We start from the raw sequence: 22,347 nt of genomic DNA, 5'->3' as shown, positions 1-22,347 counted from the left end.
TATTATCCTAAAAATGATTCCCAATGTTTGTTTTATGGAAACACGGCCATGAAACACCACACGCAAACTTCTGTCACCAAACACAAATATTACTGCCAGAGTTAAACAAATGGTTCGAGCTTGCATTTGGGCATTTATTCGTCAGTTACAGCCGCTAATCGCTATTTCGCTAATCGCTATTTCGCTAAATTTTGTAGAGAAGCGACAATAGAAATATTTAGAAAAACTGTAAATTGCTGATGGCGTACGTAAATTGCTTCGAAAGATGAACATACTTTAATGCGAAAGTCACGTTTGTCAGTTTTTTACCCTAGAATGGAGTTCCAGTTATCGTACAAGCCACAGGAGCATTTTGAAGAACAAGCACAAGGTCTAGATTGAATTTTTGGCACACCAAGAACTTTGGTAAATTGCAATGCGCTTGAAATTCTGACAACTTTGGTTCTACTTTTTCGATTCAGATAATAATTGAATTTTTATGAAAACATTCCTAAGAGTATCTATTTTCAATGCAAGCTAAATAACTTTTGTTATTCTTGTTTTTACAAAATCAAATATGAATACCGTTTCGTGAACCTCTTACTGTAAATAGCTTTAAAAAGTAATTGTTTTCGTTTGTTTAACCAAAAAAGATCAAAGTGGTCCAAATCTTACAAAACACGAGCAATAAATATAGCGATATGACTATTTATATATTAAAAAGTTAGCGATTAGCGAAAGTTCCGCTAATGTGAGTTTAGCGTTTAGCGTTTCGCGATTATCGAGCTAAATTTTCCGGTTAGCGACTTAGCGATCAGCGTCGCTAAATTTTCGATTAGCGGTGCCAACCATTGCGTGATACACTAGTATTCAAAACCATATTCGGATCGGAAACCGTCGCAATTAATCTTGCGGAAAATTTCTACGCAGGAAGTATACATCTGACATCAAAGGAATAGTTTATTATTTACATTTGGTTGGCCACTAGCACAACTAGGGCTATTTGGGTGAAAGAAATAATGCTGACATCCTCGGCGTGATAAAATACCGAAAATGGTTCCAATACTATTGAAAAACTTTAATGTTTACTGATAAGTCACGGAATCCGCGAGTATTCACTATTTGTCGATATTTAGAAATGTTATCCTGGTATGAAATCCATTATCGACGCTGGAACTATATTTTTAGAAACCGTCCATTGTACCACGTTATCAATTATTGACATTTTTATTGACAGATATCTTAACTAATGACTATCGTTAATAGTCTAATGATGTGTATATAAATAGTAGATAAGCATTTATGGATAATACAAAAAGAAAAATATATCAATCTCATTTATCTTCCCACACAGAAATTTATCGAATTGTTTCGCAAAAACAAATTCGAGATCCACCAGATGGCAGCGTGATTAGACCAAATTTGGAAAACATCGACGTGAAACCGACGAATCCCGCGTCTGATTCAGTGCGAAAACAATGTTGCCAGTGACCGCCACAAGCAGATTCAATACAAACTGTTATTAGTTCTGCTATAGATACAACTGCAAAAAGAGAAACTAGAACTGCTATTACAACTTCATCTACTAAAACCAATACTATTGATACTACTATTATTGTCACTGTTGTAGCAAACATCAGTAATAATAATAAGATATTCCTTTACGGTAACAATAGTTTCGGTGATATGCTTTTGATTTGGAACAGAAAATAGAACAAACAAATACTTAAAATGAGATGTTAAGCAAACACCTTTATCCAAAAAAAGGAAAGATAAATAAAACAAAATAATGTAGTCAAATTGGAAATAAGATAAATACCAGCTAATCGAATAACGCAAACTACTATTATCTCTCCTTACATTTTCAAAAACAGCCCTTTAAGCGGTTCTAAATGTCAATCTTTTGGACAAATAAAAAATAACAAACCTACATGTTGTTTTAGTAACACGGAGTGCTATATTCCTTTGCAATGTTTTGATTATAACGGTCATTATTAAATGCTATACGTCGCATTTTCGATCGGGTTTACCGCTCATTTAATTTTGTTGGCGTATTCAAAAATATGATCTATCATCGATCGAAAACCCGACACATCATTTTTAAGAATAAGCCGGTATGTCTTTTTTCACAATCGATCTTATGTATGAACTAAAACGAGCCATTAACGTTATTTTCATTTTGATGAACTGCAAAAAACATGTTATTGCACAGGAACACAACAATAAGTAATATTTACACGTATGTACATCTGAGCTATGTTATATCCGTAGACTTTTTCGGATTTTTTAAAGAGTCAAATTCGTTTGAAACGTTGCGAACTGATTTATTTGTAGCACTGCGATCATTGTACTGAATACAGTAATGAAATAGGCAATTTAAAAGCCAGCTGGTAGACACTTTCACTTTAGGAGCAAAACAGCTTAGAGACAAAACGGAACAGGTTACGAGACAAATGTTGAAGAATAATGCTAGAATAAGAACATGCAAAACTAGTAAGTGATATGCTGAGCTGAAAAAGAGTTTAATTATTTTTACCATCATTCACGGCCCAGAAAACAACAAGAAAGGTATTTTGAAATTTCCAACAATTTGTTTTTCCTGGTGCGCTTTCGTCAATTAAATTGTTATGTTAGAAGCTTTGAAAACAAAAACCTAAATCTAGTGTCATAATGCGAAGCATTTATGCTTAGCTCATTCAGTTTTTTTTTCGACTTTTATGGTGATGCAATTTATTGTCGCTATAGTTCAATCAATAAATAAATAGGCAAGTCTTTTTGAGTGATATTACACTTAACTGATATTCAAGTACGAGTACTTCATATAACCAATATGTTAAAAGTATTCTCAAATAACCCAAATATAAAAATGGTAATTTTCAAATACATGCACCTTATTGTACACTAGTATATAAATAAGGTAGCACACAAAAAACGAAAATTTAATTTTTCTTGCATAATTAAACATTTCAATTGGCAGTTTAAAGCTGCTTTTCAGAAAAGTAATCAAATGTGTTATACCAGTCTTCGCTCTATAACACGTTTGTGTGCACTAATTATTTTCGGTGAATTCAGGATACATTTTCTGACAAATCATTCCTAAAATTAAACAGAATAAGAAAAGCAATCAAGTAGATTTTCAAAGTTGACGGAAGTCTGCAACCAGGTTATGTTAAAAAATGATTTGACATTTACTAAGAGAACTATTACACTCTATTAAACAGTATAGGTACTATATTCTATTATGAATAAAATACTTTTTATTTGTCTTCTTATATATCACATGTTCCGAAAAACAGCTTAAATTTAAGGGGTTAGTAACGAAAGGCTGAAACTCAAAAGGCTGAAAAGTATGTATCATATGCGAATGGCTGAATGAACGAAAGACTGAAACATGAAAGGCTGAAACTTTTGTAACTTGAATCATAATCGTTGAAAAGTTGGGACAATTGAATAGCAAGTTTTCATAAGGTTACAGATTTGAATGTTTGAGTATTAATTGGTTTGTGCAATATAAAATTAATTTTCGGCAACATTTGAATCTATACGCATTTGACACTTGTACACGTTTCCTAGATGATTCAGGGTGAGACGGCCGAAGGCCGCGAGGGGCAGACCCTCCCCCCAGAAATCACCTCTGTCCTATTCGTTTGTTTTTCTAGGTCTACTGACTCGTAGGGGTGATCCTCTAGTTTAGTCAGAACGAGCGATAGCGAGTAAGGACAGCATACATCTTAGTCAATAGAGTTGGCCGTAGACTGCGAGTGTTTTTTATTTAGAAATGAACTTTGTGAATATTCAACCTCACGCTTTTTCAGCTTTTCGTGATTCAGCTTTTCGTGTTTTTCAGCCTAATGTAGCTTTCAGCCTTTCGTGATTCCAGCCTTTTGGATTTCAGCCTTTCGTAGTAGACCCATTTTGAAAGCTGTTCGCACCTACGTGAACTCTCATATGAGCAGAATCGCGCCAAATGATCTGGAAATACGCGAAAATTTAATCGACCATTTTTGATTTGAATGAAACTTTGCACACGTATTTGGCTTAGTAAACTGAGCATTTTTCACAGATGGAGAGAATTTTTACACCTATGAGCAAGGTTGCATATTCGCCGTGTCGGACGCGGAGATAAAAATAAACTTCCTTCGAAGAAATTGTTTGTTTTGTTATAAAAAAAAACAATATCATAGAACATTAAATAATTGTAGAAAATCACTAATCAAAGTTATATTGAAAGAACTGATTTTTAGTGGCAATCTGTAGAAAACTCCACATAAGTCCATTAAAATAGGCAGATAGAAGTATGGTGTTTCTGACAAAGTTGTTTCTCATTAAATGTGCTACAACTTTGTCGAACACGATGAATTTTTATATGCAAAAATGAAAAAAGTAAAACTCGCTTTCTACTGTTAAGTGGATTGATCACCAAACTGTAACTTCAGAATAATTAATGAAACAACTTTACTGAAGACAATTTATTGGGTCAAAATAATTTCGATCACGTTTTTGCAGCTTTGGAAACAGTGTGCGTTGGTTGTATGGGGCCGTTCCTAAACCACGTGGTCATATTTTGATCACTTTTTTTACCCCCCGTAACCCCCCCCCCCCCCGTGATCTTTCATGGTCTTTTGACCAAACCCCGCCCCCACCCCCCTTGCGACTTTAACCACGGTCAAGTGCCAAAAATTCGCTTGAATTTTTTACATTTTTATTATTAAACTTTCAGTACATTCTATATTTCTAAAATGCAAAAGCTTCATTCTTGACTTGGTTGCAACAATAAATTTTTAAGTCAAAAAAAAAAGACCACGTGGTCAATTCGTTAACCCCCCCCCCCCCCCCATTCCGTGGTCTTTTGACAAACCCCCCCGTCCCCCTCTTTATGACCACGTGGTTTAGAAAAGGAAGCTATTAATTTAGAAAACGAGCCATTAACGTTATTTTCATTTTGATGAACTGCAAAAAACATGTTATTGCACAGGAACACAACAATAAGTAATATTTACACGTATGTACATCTGAGCTATGTTATATCCGTAGACTTTTTCGGATTTTTTAAAGAGTCAAATTCGTTTGAAACGTTGCGAACTGATTTATTTGTAGCACTGCGATCATTGTACTGAATACAGTAATTAAATAGGCAATTTAAAAGCCAGCTGGTAGACACTTTCACTTTAGGAGCAAAACAGCTTAGAGACAAAACGGAACAGGTTACGAGACAAATGTTGAAGAATAATGCTAGAATAAGAACATGCAAAACTAGTAAGTGATATGCTGAGCTGAAAAAGAGTTTAATTATTTTTACCATCATTCACGGCCCAGAAAACAACAAGAAAGGTATTTTAAAATTTCCAACAATTTGTTTTTCCTGGTGCGCTTTCGTCAATTAAATTGTTATGTTAGAAGCTTTGAAAACAAAAACCTAAATCTAGTGTCATAATGCGAAGCATTTATGCTTAGCTCATTCAGTTTTTTTTTCGACTTTTATGGTGATGCAATTTATTGTCGCTATAGTTCAATCAATAAATAAATAGGCAAGTCTTTTTGAGTGATATTACACTTAACTGATATTCAAGTACGAGTACTTCATATAACCAATATGTTAAAAGTATTCTCAAATAACCCAAATATAAAAATGGTAATTTTCAAATACATGCACCTTATTGTACACTAGTATATAAATAAGGTAGCACACAAAAAACGAAAATTTAATTTTTCTTGCATAATTAAACATTTCAATTGGCAGTTTAAAGCTGCTTTTCAGAAAAGCAGCGACTTTAACCACGGTCAAGTGCCAAAAATTCGCTTGAATTTTTTACATTTTTATTATTAAACTTTCAGTACATTCTATATTTCTAAAATGCAAAAGCTTCATTCTTGACTTGGTTGCAACAATAAATTTTTAAGTCAAAAAAAAAAAGACCACGTGGTCAATTCGTTAACCCCCCCCCCATTCCGTGGTCTTTTGACAAACCCCCCCGTCCCCCTCTTTATGACCACGTGGTTTAGAAAAGGAAGCTATTAATTTAGACCTGGCGTCATGGTGTACAGGGCATGACCAAACAACGTGCTTTATGTCGTGATAACCTTCACTACAGGCACAGAGACCACTTTCCCCGAGCCCAACACGACGGAGATGCGCGTCACGCAAATGAAATCCCGACCTACATCCAACCCCTTGAACCACGGGTTCGTCGATACCTTGGGGATTATGTAATGTAACCATCTTCCCAGTTCCCCTGTAGTCCATGAATTTTGCCAACTGATGATCGTGAATTTTGCCAACTGATGACGTATAAATGCGAAAAATTCATTAAAGGCAATTGGTCTTTCATAAATTACACCGTTTGTTGCGCCCACCTTAGCCAAAGAGTCCGCTTTTTCATTGCCCGGTATCGAGCAGTGAGAAGGGACCCACGCCAAGCTAATCTGAAACGATTTTTCGGATAAAGAACTCAGATGTTCCCGTATTTTCCCCAGGAAATACGGAGAGTGCTTAAAATCGTTCATCGATCGAAGAGCCTCAATGAAACTGAGACTGTCCGTAAAGATGAAATAATGGTCCGTGGGCATTATTTCGATAATCCCTAGGGTGTATTGAATTGCAGCTAGTTCTGCGACGTAAACAGAAGCAGGATTATCGAGCTTATGGGAGACGGTTAAATTGTTATTGAAGATACCTGAGCCAGTGGACCCATCGAGAAGTGATCCGTCAGTGTAGAACATACACCCAACGCAAACGGAAAACATTTTATTACTTTAGGGCAATTTTTTATAACTTGTTGCGTCTCATGACTGCGCATTATACACAAAAAGTAATAAAAATTATGACGGCCACACGCTTTTATGTGTTTCTGCAGGAGAACATAAAGCCAAGCACCGCAATGCATGTGTTAGCAAGACTTCACACGCTGCATTTGTATTGATACAACGATCTGGTTCATTTTTGTCCCCTTCATCCACACATAATCAGAATCTCAACCGTCAACCTCAAATGTCTAATTAGAAACACTTTCGTTTCGTCCCCCAGTGTTTACTTGAAATGGGAATATGTAATACTGTCTGACCAGAGTTGCCGAAGTTGCGAAGATTGTTCTGGATGGGCACAAGTTTTGTATTTTCAAACAGGTCCAAATGAGTTTCCATAAACCATTGATTATGTGCTGTACATAGCTTGCAAGAAAGCGAATGTTTTTGTTTTTCTCTAACGCTGTTAACAGATCGTGATGTCGTTTTAAGACGCATTTCAAGTCTTTGAAATCATCAACGATTGCATACTCTATGACGAGGAAGATGCTGCTTGGCAGCTCTTGTCATATTTTTTCGCTACTCCGTATGTATACAACGAGCGAACTAATACACGCACACCGGATGAATTGGAGATTGAAGATACCATCATGGCAACATATGCGACGGTGCGTGTTTTAAAGTAGAATACTTCTCTCAGGAAGTTCGGCTACATAGGGATGTGAAATGAAAATCTGAAACCGAAAAAAGTGAGAAATATGTCCAATTTCAAATGCTAATAAATCGGTTAGTTTTCGATGGATTTCCTTCGTTTTTGCAGTAATCGATTAGAAAATCTTCTAAGATTCCTACCAAATGCAGGAAATTGCAATTTTATTATTCGAACTCTTGTACTATTGAACATTCTTAAGCCTTGTCAAAACACAAAATTCGTCCTCTGATTGGTCGTTATATGATTGCTTTCCCAAGTACGGTCGACAGAGTTATGGACCTAGTAAATTGTAGATGCATTATTTGGCCTATATAAGAGCCTTCATCAGATATTAAACAGACATTTCATCAGATATTAAATTGAACAACTGAAATTTGAAGAACACAAATGTATATTTGAAGAGTTAATATTTTCTCGTTTTGCGCTATAATCCAAAGTTAATTATCTTCATCTACATGCATACTCTGACTATTATTACGTATTTGCGTCGCTTGGTATTTGGCTACGGTTATGCAGAACGCAAATGACGGCGCGATGCGATTCGGCAAGACGAAATGTGTTGAAATGTATAGCTCTACTTCGCCGTAAATCGCATCGCGCCGTCATTCGCGTTCTGCAGACCTGTAGCCGGTCAACGTTTATTTACTAGAAAAAGTAGGAGGTTGTATCCAAGACACGACCGCATAAATGACGTAGAACTACGTACACTATTAACAAATGCATTGAGTGTTTCATTACCCTAGTAACACAACTGTTTTTATCAAAGTTTTATAGCGCTTTTTTGGCTGTATTGAGCGCTATATAACTTTGATAAAACCAATATTTTTACTTGGGTAATGAGTTATAATGTCTACTAAGGAAGGGTTGTGTATTTCGTGAACCGGATTCAGCAGTTGGCAGATCGTGCCGAGTTAAAAACCATACACAGCACACACACACAAATCATACCATATCATAGACACACACACATCATACCATATCATTATACCATACACACATCATACCATATCATACACACATACACACATGATACCATATCATACACACACAGCAAGCAAGCGACCAATCAGAGGACGTTATTTTTATTTCAACAAGGCTTGACAATTTTCAATAGTGCAATAGTTCGTAGATTCAAACAACATTTTTCTGCATTTGGGCAGATGCGTGTATATTTTCCAATCGATTGCTGCAAGAATGAAGAAACTCGGTTGAAAACCTATAAGCATTTGAAAAGGGACAAATTTCGTCCCAGTTTTTCAGTTTGCATCCCTGTATGGTAAGCTAAAGTAAAACGTAGCTCTACGTCAAAAGGCATTTTGCTGTTCAAAATTGGATTTGGTGATGACGATCTTTATGCTGCCCCAACAGTGGGGGAATAATGGCAGTCTGGCGAGGCACGCTGAGAAGAACCGCGCTGTTACTGAGACATGGTGACCACCCACAGCTCAAGTGATTTATTTAATTTGAAGGCTGCCACAGGCGCAACCCGCTGCTACTTCTGAGTGCTGTATCTGCTTTTACTGCTGTCAACGTTGTGGACGGTCCATCCAGCTCACCTTCCGACTAATGAATGTAGCTAGTTTTCCCAGAAACACTCTCTTATAGCCGAAGGGTACTACGTAATAGGCCACGCACTTCTGTTCAGTTGTCTAATTCTCTAATATTCTTTAGACGAATTATTCCACAATTCGCATTCGATATTTGTTTCCAGCGAATAAACACCGATGGTGCTCTCACACACGCAACGATATTACCCCTATCGAATTACGGCTTGTAATATCAAGCAAGAGACATTCTGTGCCGAACACGCATCAGTACTGGACGTGTTTGGTGATCGGTCCGATAGAGTATAAAACAAAAGACGTGTGAACAAGTGTTGGCATTGTTTGCCTGGTCGAGTGAAATAAATCCGGGTTCAAGGTCGTTCCTTTGTGCAACTGTTTCGCATCGTGACTGCCAGCTGGTGCGTAAGCCGATTTGGCTGCTGGCTGGATTGTGCTACAGCAGTGGACGAGACACAAACGAGGAAAACGAAGAAGCCATCAGTGTCAGCGAGTCGTATCGCTGTGTGGAGTGATCTCACACCTGGCTCGCTGCTGGTGGCTGTTTGGTGCTGCTGTATTGGTGCTGCTGGCTGTAACGGCTGCTACTTCGAACGATCGGACAACCAACCTTACTGGAAGGGAGAAATAAAAAGGTACGTGTTCTTGTCAGCGCTAGTGCGCTAGACTTAAGATGGATGTAGATCCCTCGCCTCCCGCGCCACCATCCCCGAACCCCTCTGACCCTGACCCTTCTGTTACCCCCTCTCCTGTTCATTCTTCAGTCCCCCCTCGCCCCAGGCTTTACCCAGACGGAGCCCAGGGCAGCTATACTGTTTATTTTCGGCCAAAGGCAGGACCGAAATCGAAAAAGTTGAACCTCTTGCAGATTTCTAAAGACCTGACGAAGGAGTACAAGGGCGTGACCGAAATTTCCAAGGTCCGGCCTAACAAGCTCCGTGTCGTGGTCGGTAACCTGAAAGAGGCCAACGATATAGCTTGCTCTGAGCTCTTCACACGCGAGTATCGCGTTTACATACCCGCACGAGACGTGGAGATCGACGGTGTCATAACCGATTCGAGTCTGTCCGTCGAGTGTATACTGCAAAGTGCCAAAGGGTGCTTTAAGAACAAAACGTGTCCCGAAGTAAAGGTGCTCGACTGCAAGCAATTGCGGTCAGCATCGATCATCGGTGGCAAAACAGTATACACTCCGTCAGACTCGTTTCGAGTTACGTTCGCCGGGTCTGCACTACCAAGCCACGTCTCGATCCACCGGGTTCGTCTCCCTGTGAGGCTCTACGTGCCCCGCGTCATGAACTGCCTGAATTGCAAGCAGTTAGGCCATACAGCCGCCTACTGCTGCAATAAGGCACGTTGTGGCAAGTGTGGGGAGTCTCATGCGGAAGATTCTTGCAGTGTTAACGCTGAAAAGTGTATTCACTGCGGAGAAAATCTGCATGAGCTCTCGACATGTGCGGTGTACATGCAGCGCAGGGATAAAATAAAACGGTCTCTCAAAGAGCGTTCAAAGCGTTCCTACGCTGACATGCTGAAGAAGACCGTTACCACTTCTCCCGTTACTTCGAACCCCTTCGATCTGTTGCCCTCTGAGGAAACCGATTCTGACGATTCACCAGCGGGAGCATCTTACGCCAATCCTGGGGAGTCTAGAAAGAGGAAAAGTGTTTCCTCTCCTAAACTTCCCAGAAAAGGTCCTAAGATTTCTCAAAGTGAAATGAAGGTTACAAACAAACCAAACAGTGCTGCGGAAAAACCGAAGCAAACTCCTCCTGGGCTGGCAAATTTAAAGTCCCAGAAGGAGTTCCCAGCACTGCCAGGAACATCTAAAACCCCAGTTGCTCCTTTTACACTCCCAGTTGATGAAACAAACTCTGGATTAGTGAAATTTTCTGACATTGTGGACTGGATTTTTGAAACTTTCAATGTACCCGATCCAATTAAAATTTTTCTTACAGCATTCCTCCCAACAGTTAGATCATTTTTGAAGCAGTTGACTGCCCAATGGCCTCTCCTTGCAGCGATTGTATCCTTCGATGCCTAATTCAACTGCGTATATGAAGGATTCTATCTCTGTCTTACAGTGGAATTGTAGAAGTATTTTACCAAAAATTGATTCGTTTAAAGTTTTGATAAATAAAAACAAATGCGATGCATTTTCCCTTTGTGAAACTTGGCTTACTTCAAATATTGATCTCAACTTCCATGATTTTAATATTATTCGCCTTGATCGAGACACCCCATATGGAGGAGTACTTTTAGGGATTAAAAAGTGCTATTCTTTCTATCGTATTAACCTCCCCTCGATTCCAGGCATCGAAGTTGTCGCATGTCAAATGACAATACAAGGTAAAGAGCTTTGTATTGCCTCAATATATATTCCCCCCAGAGCACAGGTTGGGCAACGGCTGCTCTTTGATTTAATAGAACTTCTTCCCTCGCCACGTTTGATTTTGGGAGACTTCAACTCTCATGGCGTGGCTTGGGGTTCCCCATACAATGATAACCGCTCCTCTTTAATCTATAACCTTTGCGATGACTTCGACATGACTATTTTAAACAACGGTGAAATGACACGTATCCCGAAACCTCCAGCGCGCCCAAGCGCTTTGGATCTATCCTTATGTTCGACGTCGCTACGGTTGGATTGCACATGGAAGGTAATCCTCGATCCTCACGGTAGCGACCATCTGCCTATTCTTATTTCAATTACTAACGGGTCAACTCGCATGCGACCAATTGACATTCCGTATGACCTCACACGAAATGTCGATTGGAAGTTATACGAGGAAATGATTTCAAAAGCGGTCGAGTCGATTCAACATCATTCACCACTTGAAGAATACAACCTCCTCGCGGGCTTGATTCTCGACGCCGCGTTGCAAGCCCAAACGAAGAAATATCCCGGCGTAACGATCAAAGAACGGCCTCCCACTCCGTGGTGGGACCAAGAGTGCTCCGATGTCTACACGCAAAGATCCGACGCGTTTAAGGCCTACCAGACGGGAGGTATACCTGGCGACTATTTACGGTATTCGGAGCTTGATACCAAGCTTAAAAGCTTGGCTAAAGCAAAGAAACGTGGATATTGGCGTCGGTTCGTGAACGAGACGTCGAGGGAGACATCGATGAGCACTCTTTGGAACACAGCCCGAAGAATGCGGAATCGCGTAACGGTCAACGAAAGCGAGGAGTCTTCAAGTAGGTGGATATTTGATTTTGCCAGGAAAGTATGTCCGGACTCTGTTCCTGAGCAAAATATTGTTCGCGATGCGTCTCCGGGCCACGACGCGATAGAATCACCTTTTACGATGGCAGAACTTTCAGTTGCCCTCCTGTCCTGTAACAATAACCCGCCTGGATTAGATAGAATCAAATTCAACTTGTTGAAGAATCTACCCGGCAATGCCAAGAGGCGCTTGTTGAACTTGTTCAATAAGTTCCTGGAGCAAAACATTGTACCGCAGGATTGGAGGCAAGTGAAGGTGATCGCCATCCAAAAACCAGGGAAACCAGCTTCTAATCACAACTCTTATAGGCCGATTGCAATGCTATCCTGTATCCGGAAATTGATGGAAAAAATGATACTCCGTCGTTTAGACCACTGGGTCGAATCAAATGGTCTACTATCAGAAACTCAATTTGGCTTCCGCCGTGCCAAAGGGACGAATGATTGTCTTGCGTTGCTTTCAACAGATATTCAGCTGGCGTATGCTCGTAAAGAACAAATGGCGTCTGTGTTCTTGGACATTAAGGGGGCTTTTGATTCCGTTTCTATTGACATTCTTTCGGGTAAACTTCACCGACAAGGATTTTCTCCAATTTTGAACAATTTTTTGCACAACTTGTTGTCCGAAAAGCACATGCATTTTACGCATGGCGATTTGGCAACTTTTCGCATTAGCTACATGGGTCTTCCCCAGGGCTCATGTTTAAGCCCCCTTCTTTACAACTTTTATGTAAATGACATCGACGAATGTCTGGCAAATTCATGCACGATAAGACAACTTGCACCATTTCTGTGCCGAACACGCATCAGTACTGGACGTGTTTGGTGATCGGTCCGATAGAGTATAAAACAAAAGACGTGTGAACAAGTGTTGGCATTGTTTGCCTGGTTGAGTGAAATAAATCCGGGTTCAAGGTCGTTCCTTTGTGCAACTGTTTCGCATCGTGACTGCCAGCTGGTGCGTAAGCCGATTTGGCTGCTGGCTGGATTGTGCTACAGCAGTGGACGAGACACAAACGAGGAAAAAGAAGAAGCCATCAGTGTCAGCAAGTCGTATCGCTGTGTGGAGTGATCTCACACCTGGCTCGCTGCTGGTGGCTGTTTGGTGCTGCTGTATTGGTGCTGCTGGCTGTAACGGCTGCTACTTCGAACGATCGGACAACCAACCTTACTGGAAGGGAGAAATAAAAAGGTACGTGTTCTTGTCAGCGCTAGTGCGCTAAACATAGCGCGATGGATGTAGATCCCTCGCCTCCCGCGCCACCATCCCCGAACCCCTCTGACCCTGACCCTTCTGTTACCCCCTCCCCTGTTCATCCTTCAGTCCCCCCTCGCCCCAGGCTTTACCCAGACGGAGCCCAGGGCAGCTATACTGTTTATTTTCGGCCAAAGGCAGGACCGAAATCGAAAAAGTTGAACCTCTTGCAGATTTCTAAAGACCTGACGAAGGAGTACAAGGGCGTGACCGAAATTTCCAAGGTCCGGCCTAACAAGCTCCGTGTCGTGGTCGGTAACCTGAAAGAGGCCAACGATATAGCTTGCTCTGAGCTCTTCACACGCGAGTATCGCGTTTACATACCCGCACGAGACGTGGAGATCGACGGTGTCATAACCGATTCGAGTCTGTCCGTCGAGTGTATACTGCAAAGTGCCAAAGGGTGCTTTAAGAACAAAACGTGTCCCGAAGTAAAGGTGCTCGACTGCAAGCAATTGCGGTCAGCATCGATCATCGGTGGCAAAACAGTATACACTCCGTCAGACTCGTTTCGAGTTACGTTCGCCGGGTCTGCACTACCAAGCCACGTCTCGATCCACCGGGTTCGTCTCCCTGTGAGGCTCTACGTGCCCCGCGTCATGAACTGCCTGAATTGCAAGCAGTTAGGCCATACAGCTGCCTACTGCTGCAATAAGGCACGTTGTGGCAAGTGTGGGGAGTCTCATGCGGAAGATTCTTGCAGTGTTAACGCTGAAAAGTGTATTCACTGCGGAGAAAATCTGCATGAGCTCTCGACATGTGCGGTGTACATGCAGCGCAGGGATAAAATAAAACGGTCTCTCAAAGAGCGTTCAAAGCGTTCCTACGCTGACATGCTGAAGAAGACCGTTACCACTTCTCCCGTTACTTCGAACCCCTTCGATCTGTTGCCCTCTGAGGAAACCGATTCTGACGATTCACCAGCGGGAGCATCTTACGCCAATCCTGGGGAGTCTAGAAAGAGGAAAAGTGTTTCCTCTCCTAAACTTCCCAGAAAAGGTCCTAAGATTTCTCAAAGTGAAATGAAGGTTACAAACAAACCAAACAGTGCTGCGGAAAAACCGAAGCAAACTCCTCCTGGGCTGGCAAATTTAAAGTCCCAGAAGGAGTTCCCAGCACTGCCAGGAACATCTAAAACCCCAGTTGCTCCTTTTACACTCCCAGTTGATGAAACAAACTCTGGATTAGTGAAATTTTCTGACATTGTGGACTGGATTTTTGAAACTTTCAATGTACCCGATCCAATTAAAATTTTTCTTACAGCATTCCTCCCAACAGTTAGATCATTTTTGAAGCAGTTGACTGCCCAATGGCCTCTCCTTGCAGCGATTGTATCCTTCGATGCCTAATTCAACTGCGTATATGAAGGATTCTATCTCTGTCTTACAGTGGAATTGTAGAAGTATTTTACCAAAAATTGATTCGTTTAAAGTTTTGATAAATAAAAACAAATGCGATGCATTTTCCCTTTGTGAAACTTGGCTTACTTCAAATATTGATCTCAACTTCCATGATTTTAATATTATTCGCCTTGATCGAGACACCCCATATGGAGGAGTACTTTTAGGGATTAAAAAGTGCTATTCTTTCTATCGTATTAACCTCCCCTCGATTCCAGGCATCGAAGTTGTCGCATGTCAAATGACAATACAAGGTAAAGAGCTTTGTACTGCCTCAATATATATTCCCCCCAGAGCACAGGTTGGGCAACGGCTGCTCTTTGATTTAATAGAACTTCTTCCCTCGCCACGTTTGATTTTGGGAGACTTCAACTCTCATGGCGTGGCTTGGGGTTCCCCATACAATGATAACCGCTCCTCTTTAATCTATAACCTTTGCGATGACTTCGACATGACTATTTTAAACAACGGTGAAATGACACGTATCCCGAAACCTCCAGCGCGCCCAAGCGCTTTGGATCTATCCTTATGTTCGACGTCGCTACGGTTGGATTGCACATGGAAGGTAATCCTCGATCCTCACGGTAGCGACCATCTGCCTATTCTTATTTCAATTACTAACGGGTCAACTCGCATGCGACCAATTGACATTCCGTATGACCTCACACGAAATGTCGATTGGAAGTTATACGAGGAAATGATTTCAAAAGCGGTCGAGTCGATTCATCATCATTCACCACTTGAAGAATACAACCTCCTCGCGGGCTTGATTCTCGACGCCGCGTTGCAAGCCCAAACGAAGAAATATCCCGGCGTAACGATCAAAGAACGGCCTCCCACTCCGTGGTGGGACCAAGAGTGCTCCGATGTCTACACGCAAAGATCCGACGCGTTTAAGGCCTACCAGACGGGAGGTATACCTGGCGACTATTTACGGTATTCGGAGCTTGATACCAAGCTTAAAAGCTTGGCTAAAGCAAAGAAACGTGGATATTGGCGTCGGTTCGTGAACGAGACGTCGAGGGAGACATCGATGAGCACTCTTTGGAACACAGCCCGAAGAATGCGGAATCGCGTAACGGTCAACGAAAGCGAGGAGTCTTCAAGTAGGTGGATATTTGATTTTGCCAGGAAAGTATGTCCGGACTCTGTTCCTGAGCAAAATATTGTTCGCGATGCGTCTCCGGGCCACGACGCGATAGAATCACCTTTTACGATGGCAGAATTTTCAGTTGCCCTCCTGTCCTGTAACAATAACGCGCCTGGATTAGATAGAATCAAATTCAACTTGTTGAAGAATCTACCCGGCAATGCCAAGAGGCGCTTGTTGAACTTGTTCAATAAGTTCCTGGAGCAAAACATTGTACCGCAGGATTGGAGGCAAGTGAAGGTGATCGCCATCCAAAAACCAGGGAAACCAGCTTCTAATCACAACTCTTATAGGCCGATTGCAATGCTATCCTGTATCCGGAAATTGATGGAAAAAATGATACTCCGTCGTTTAGACCACTGGGTCGAATCAAATGGTCTACTATCAGAAACTCAATTTGGCTTCCGCCGTGCCAAAGGGACGAATGATTGTCTTGCGTTGCTTTCAACAGATATTCAGCTGGCGTATGCTCGTAAAGAACAAATGGCGTCTGCGTTCTTGGACATTAAGGGGGCTTTTGATTCCGTTTCTATTGACATTCTTTCGGGTAAACTTCACCGACAAGGATTTTCTCCAATTTTGAACAATTTTTTGCACAACTTGTTGTCCGAAAAGCACATGCATTTTACGCATGGCGATTTGGCAACTTTTCGCATTAGCTACATGGGTCTTCCCCAGGGCTCATGTTTAAGCCCCCTTCTTTACAACTTTTATGTAAATGACATCGACGAATGTCTGGCAAATTCATGCACGATAAGACAACTTGCAGACGACAGTGTAATCTCTGTTACAGGAGCCAAAGCTGCCGATTTGCAAGGACCATTGCAAGATACCTTGGACAATTTGTCTGCTTGGGCTTTACAGCTAGGTATCGAATTCTCTCCGGAGAAGACTGAGATAGTAGTTTTTTCTAGGAAGCATGAACCTGCTCAGCTTCAAACACAATTAATGGGTAAAACGATTTCTCAGGTTTTGGTACACAAATATCTTGGTGTCTGGTTCGACTCTAAAGGCACCTGGGGTTGTCACGTGAGGTATCTGATGAAAAAATGTCAACAAAGAGTGAATTTTCTTCGTACAATAACCGGACAATGGTGGGGAGCCCATCCAGGAGACCTTATAAGGCTTTACCAAACAACGATATTGTCTGTTATTGAATACGGGTGTTTCTGCTTCCGCTCCGCAGCAAACACACATTTGATCAAACTGGAGCGAATACAATATCGTTGTTTGCGTATCGCCTTAGGTTGCATGCAGTCGACCCATACGATGAGTTTGGAGGTTTTAGCTGGAGTACTACCATTGAAAAACCGCTTCTGGAGCCTGTCTTCTCGTATTCTAATCAAATGTGAGGTCTTGAACCGTCCCGTGATTGAAAATTTTGAAAGGTTAATCGAACTTAATTCTCAAACCCGTTTTATGACATTGTATTTCAATCACATGTCCCAAAATATTAACCCTTCTTCGAATATTCCAAATCGTGTCGACTTATCAAATACTTCTGATTCTACTGTGTTTTTCGATACATCCATGATAGAAGAAACTCGTGGAATCCCGGATCATTTACGCGTGCAGCAGATCCCTAAAATTTTTTCCAATAAATATCGAAACATCAACTGCGACAATATGTACTACACTGACGGATCACTTCTTGATGGGTCCACTGGCTTCGGTATCTTCAATAACAATTTAACCGTCTCCCATAAGCTCGATAATCCTGCTTCTGTTTACGTCGCAGAATTAGCTGCAATTCAGTACACCCTAGGGATTATCGAAAAAATGCCCACGGACCATTATTTCATCTTTACGGACAGTCTCAGTTCCATTGAGGCTCTCCGATCGATGAAAGATGTTAAGCACTCTCCGTATTTCCTGGGGAAAATACGGGAACATCTGAGTGCTTTATCCGAAAAATCTACTCAGATTACCTTAGCGTGGGTCCCTTCTCACTGCTCGATACCGGGTAATGAGAAAGCGGACTCTTTGGCTAAGGTGGGCGCAACAAACGGTGATATATATGAAAGACCAATTGCCTTTAATGAATTTTTCGCACTTGTACGTCAGAATACGATCATCAGTTGGCAAAATGCTTGGACCAGAGGGGAATTGGGAAGGTGGTTACATTCCATAATCCCCAAAGTATCGACGAACCCGTGGTTCAAGGGGTTGGATGTAGGTCGGGATTTCATTTGCGTGATGTCCCGGCTTATGTCCAATCACTATAGATTTGACGCGCTCCTCCGTCGTGTTGGGCTCGGGGAAAGTGGTATCTGTGCCTGTGGTGAAGGTTATCACGACATAGAGCATGTGGTTTGGTCATGCCCTGTACACCGTGACGCCAGGTCTAAATTAATAGCTTCCCTGCAGGCCGAGGGTAGACAGCCGGCTGTTCCTGTTCGTGATGTCTTGGCGAGCCGTGACCTATCCTACATGTCCCTTATATACGTTTTCCTGAAATCCATCCACGCCCCAGTCTAGTCCCGTTCCCCTCCGTCTACACCCAACAAAACGACAAGAACACGTTTGAACCTTAAGCACAAAACCAGCAACCAGACCCCGCACAACAGAACCAGGACCCAAGGACTACGAGCCTCTGTCCCAACTCAAGACATCGTGGCTCAGCAGAACGAATCCATACATGCCATTCGACGATTATCAGACGACCATTGAACAACAAAACACTGATTGGAAATCCCATGCTAGTTTTAAGTTAGACTTAATTTCAGCTCGTAGTCGGCAGCGAGGATAAAAAATTTGCTTTAGTTTTTAAGTCATCAGATATAATTGGCGCCGTTAAACATTAAATTGTATTTGTGCCGTGTCAAATAAATGTTATGTGAAGAAAAAAAAAAAAAGACAACTTGCAGACGACAGTGTAATCTCTGTTACAGGAGCCAAAGCTGCCGATTTGCAAGGACCATTGCAAGATACCTTGGACAATTTGTCTGCTTGGGCTTTACAGCTAGGTATCGAATTCTCTCCGGAGAAGACTGAGATAGTAGTTTTTTCTAGGAAGCATGAACCTGCTCAGCTTCAAACACAATTAATGGGTAAAACGATTTCTCAGGTTTTGGTACACAAATATCTTGGTGTCTGGTTCGACTCTAAAGGCACCTGGGGTTGTCACGTGAGGTATCTGATGAAAAAATGTCAACAAAGAGTGAATTTTCTTCGTACAATAACCGGACAATGGTGGGGAGCCCATCCAGGAGACCTTATAAGGCTTTACCAAACAACGATATTGTCTGTTATTGAATACGGGTGTTTCTGCTTCCGCTCCGCAGCAAACACACATTTGATCAAACTGGAGCGAATACAATATCGTTGTTTGCGTATCGCCTTAGGTTGCATGCAGTCGACCCATACGATGAGTTTGGAGGTTTTAGCTGGAGTACTACCATTGAAAAACCGCTTCTGGAGCCTGTCTTCTCGTATTCTAATCAAATGTGAGGTCTTGAACCGTCCCGTGATTGAAAATTTTGAAAGGTTAATCGAACTTAATTCTCAAACCCGTTTTATGACATTGTATTTCAATCACATGTCCCAAAATATTAACCCTTCTTCGAATATTCCAAATCGTGTCGACTTATCAAATACTTCTGATTCTACTGTGTTTTTCGATACATCCATGATAGAAGAAACTCGTGGAATCCCGGATCAGTTACGCGTGCAGCAGATCCCTAAAATTTTTTCCAATAAATATCGAAACATCAACTGCGACAATATGTACTACACTGACGGATCACTTCTTGATGGGTCCACTGGCTTCGGTATCTTCAATAACAATTTAACCGTCTCCCATAAGCTCGATAATCCTGCTTCTGTTTACGTCGCAGAATTAGCTGCAATTCAGTACACCCTAGGGATTATCGAAAAAATGCCCACGGACCATTATTTCATCTTTACGGACAGTCTCAGTTCCATTGAGGCTCTCCGATCGATGAAAGATGTTAAGCACTCTCCGTATTTCCTGGGGAAAATACGGGAACATCTGAGTGCTTTATCCGAAAAATCTACTCAGATTACCTTAGCGTGGGTCCCTTCTCACTGCTCGATACCGGGTAATGAGAAAGCGGACTCTTTGGCTAAGGTGGGCGCAACAAACGGTGATATTTATGAAAGACCAATTGCCTTTAATGAATTTTTCGCACTTGTACGTCAGAATACGATCATCAGTTGGCAAAATGCTTGGACCAGAGGGGAATTGGGAAGGTGGTTACATTACATAATCCCCAAAGTATCGACGAACCCGTGGTTCAAGGGGTTGGATGTAGGTCGGGATTTCATTTGCGTGATGTCCCGGCTTATGTCCAATCACTATAGATTTGACGCGCTCCTCCGTCGTGTTGGGCTCGGAGAAAGTGGTATCTGTGCCTGTGGTGAAGGTTATCACGACATAGAGCATGTGGTTTGGTCATGCCCTGTACACCGTGACGCCAGGTCTAAATTAATAGCTTCCCTGCAGGCCGAGGGTAGACAGCCGGCTGTTCCTGTTCGTGATGTCTTGGCGAGCCGTGACCTATCCTACATGTCCCTTATATACGTTTTCCTGAAATCCATCCACGCCCCAGTCTAGTCCCGTTCCCCTCCGTCTACACCCAACAAAACGACAAGAACACGTTTGAACCTTAAGCACAAAACCAGCAACCAGACCCCGCACAACAGAACCAGGACCCAAGGACTACGAGCCTCTGTCCCAACTCACGACATCGTGGCTCAGCAGAACGAATCCATACATGCCATTCGACGATTATCAGACGACCATTGAACAACAAAACACTGATTGGAAATCCCATGCTAGTTTTAAGTTAGACTTAATTTCAGCTCGTAGTCGGCAGCGAGGATAAAAAATTTGCTTTAGTTTTTAAGTCATCAGATATAATTGGCGCCGTTAAACATTAAATTGTATTTGTGCCGTGTCAAATAAATGTTATGTGAAGAAAAAAAAAAAAAAAATATCAAGCAAGCGATTTCGTTTGTCGCTTTCGCGTGTTGCATCATGTTGCAACTGAGCAGTTGAGAGACGACGCAATTCTGTTAATGCTGATTGATTGAATCGACTTCATATTAGCTCTGCATATTTGAATTAACTGCCTCTGTGAATGCGTTCTACCAGGGCAGTTTGTTATTCAAAATCCGTTATGTTGATCGCAGCCTTCGTGCTGTCCCAACAGTGGGGGTATTAACTAAATAAACTACAACAGAATTTGATATCTAGGATCCCGCGAAGAATGTTTGCTTGTGTTGATGCTAGGAAATTTGCACCCTTCAATTACTTGTTTATTTGCCTTGAAAAAAGGCATTTTACTGTTCAAAATCGGTTGCTGATCGCAACCTTTGTGCTGCCCCAACAGTGGGGGAGTTAAGATACACGGACAACATGCACTGTGGAAGCTATTTCACCTTCTGTAAATTAGACGGCCGCGAAAGATGTAACTGCTAGAATCCGCACAGAATGCTTGCTTACGTTGTCAAAAATTATTAACTTTCAATGACTTGTTTATTTGCCTTGGAAAAAGGCATTTTGCTATTCAAAATTGGATTTGGTGATGACGATCTTCATGCTGCCCTAACACGGGAGAATAATGGCAGTCTGGCGACACACGCTGAGAAGAACCGCGCTGCTCCTGAGTCGTGGTGACCAACCGCAGGGCTAGTGCTGCTAAGGAAGTACGACTGCTGTTGACAACTTGTCGCTGTCCAGAACTATTATGAGCGGCTTCGGCTGAAACAGGCTCTTATATAGGCCAAATAGCATATTTTCAATTGCAAGGTATATGATTCTGTCGACCATGCTTGGGAAGCAATCATATAACGACCAAACAGAGGACGTTATTTTCGTTTAAACAAGGCTTGACAATTATCAATAGTACAATAGTTTGCATAATCAATCAACAATTTTCTACATTTGGGTGGATGCGTGTATAATTTTCCAAACAATTGCTGCAAAAATGAAGGAAATCGGTTGAAAACAAACCGATTTATAAGCATTTAGAAAGGGACATATTTCGTCCCCATGTTAATAGTTTTCCCATTTACATCCCTATGTGGTAGGCTAAAGAAAAACGTAGTTCTACGTCAAAATGACTGACACGCAAGCAGCCGGGTTATCTTTCTTGTAAAAGTATTCTACTTTAAACCTGCGGTCGTGGCTTTGCATACAACCTTCCTGTTTTTTTTTTTTTGACTTGAGATGGAAATTTTTGCATGTGGTTGAAACAACCATTATTAGATATACGGAAAACAAAATCTACCCAACCGGTGGTTACAAACTACCTGAAATGATGTAAACATTATACAACTTACGTGTTGGGTAATT

The 22,347-nt window shown here is 41.6% G+C and overlaps 1 protein-coding gene across 1 annotated transcript in view; it reads left to right on the top strand.

Moving 5' to 3' along the window:
• The window catches only part of LOC129723246 (ras-related protein Rab-11B), a 30,271-nt gene extending 27,039 nt beyond the window's left edge, over nucleotides 1-3,232 (top strand). Inside the window, exon 5 of the mRNA XM_055677342.1 lies at nucleotides 1,334-3,232. Within this exon, the coding sequence (XP_055533317.1) occupies nucleotides 1,334-1,470 (137 nt within the window). The 3' untranslated portion in view covers nucleotides 1,471-3,232. The remainder of the gene's footprint in view (nucleotides 1-1,333) is intronic.
• The last annotated feature ends 19,115 nt before the right edge of the window (nucleotides 3,233-22,347 follow it).

The sequence above is a fragment of the Wyeomyia smithii genome, chromosome 1, assembly GCF_029784165.1.
Source record: "Wyeomyia smithii strain HCP4-BCI-WySm-NY-G18 chromosome 1, ASM2978416v1, whole genome shotgun sequence".
Lineage (NCBI taxonomy): Eukaryota > Metazoa > Arthropoda > Insecta > Diptera > Culicidae > Wyeomyia > Wyeomyia smithii.
Note: the sequence above shows the minus strand (reverse complement) of the source record. Positions and strands in the feature narration are given on the sequence as shown.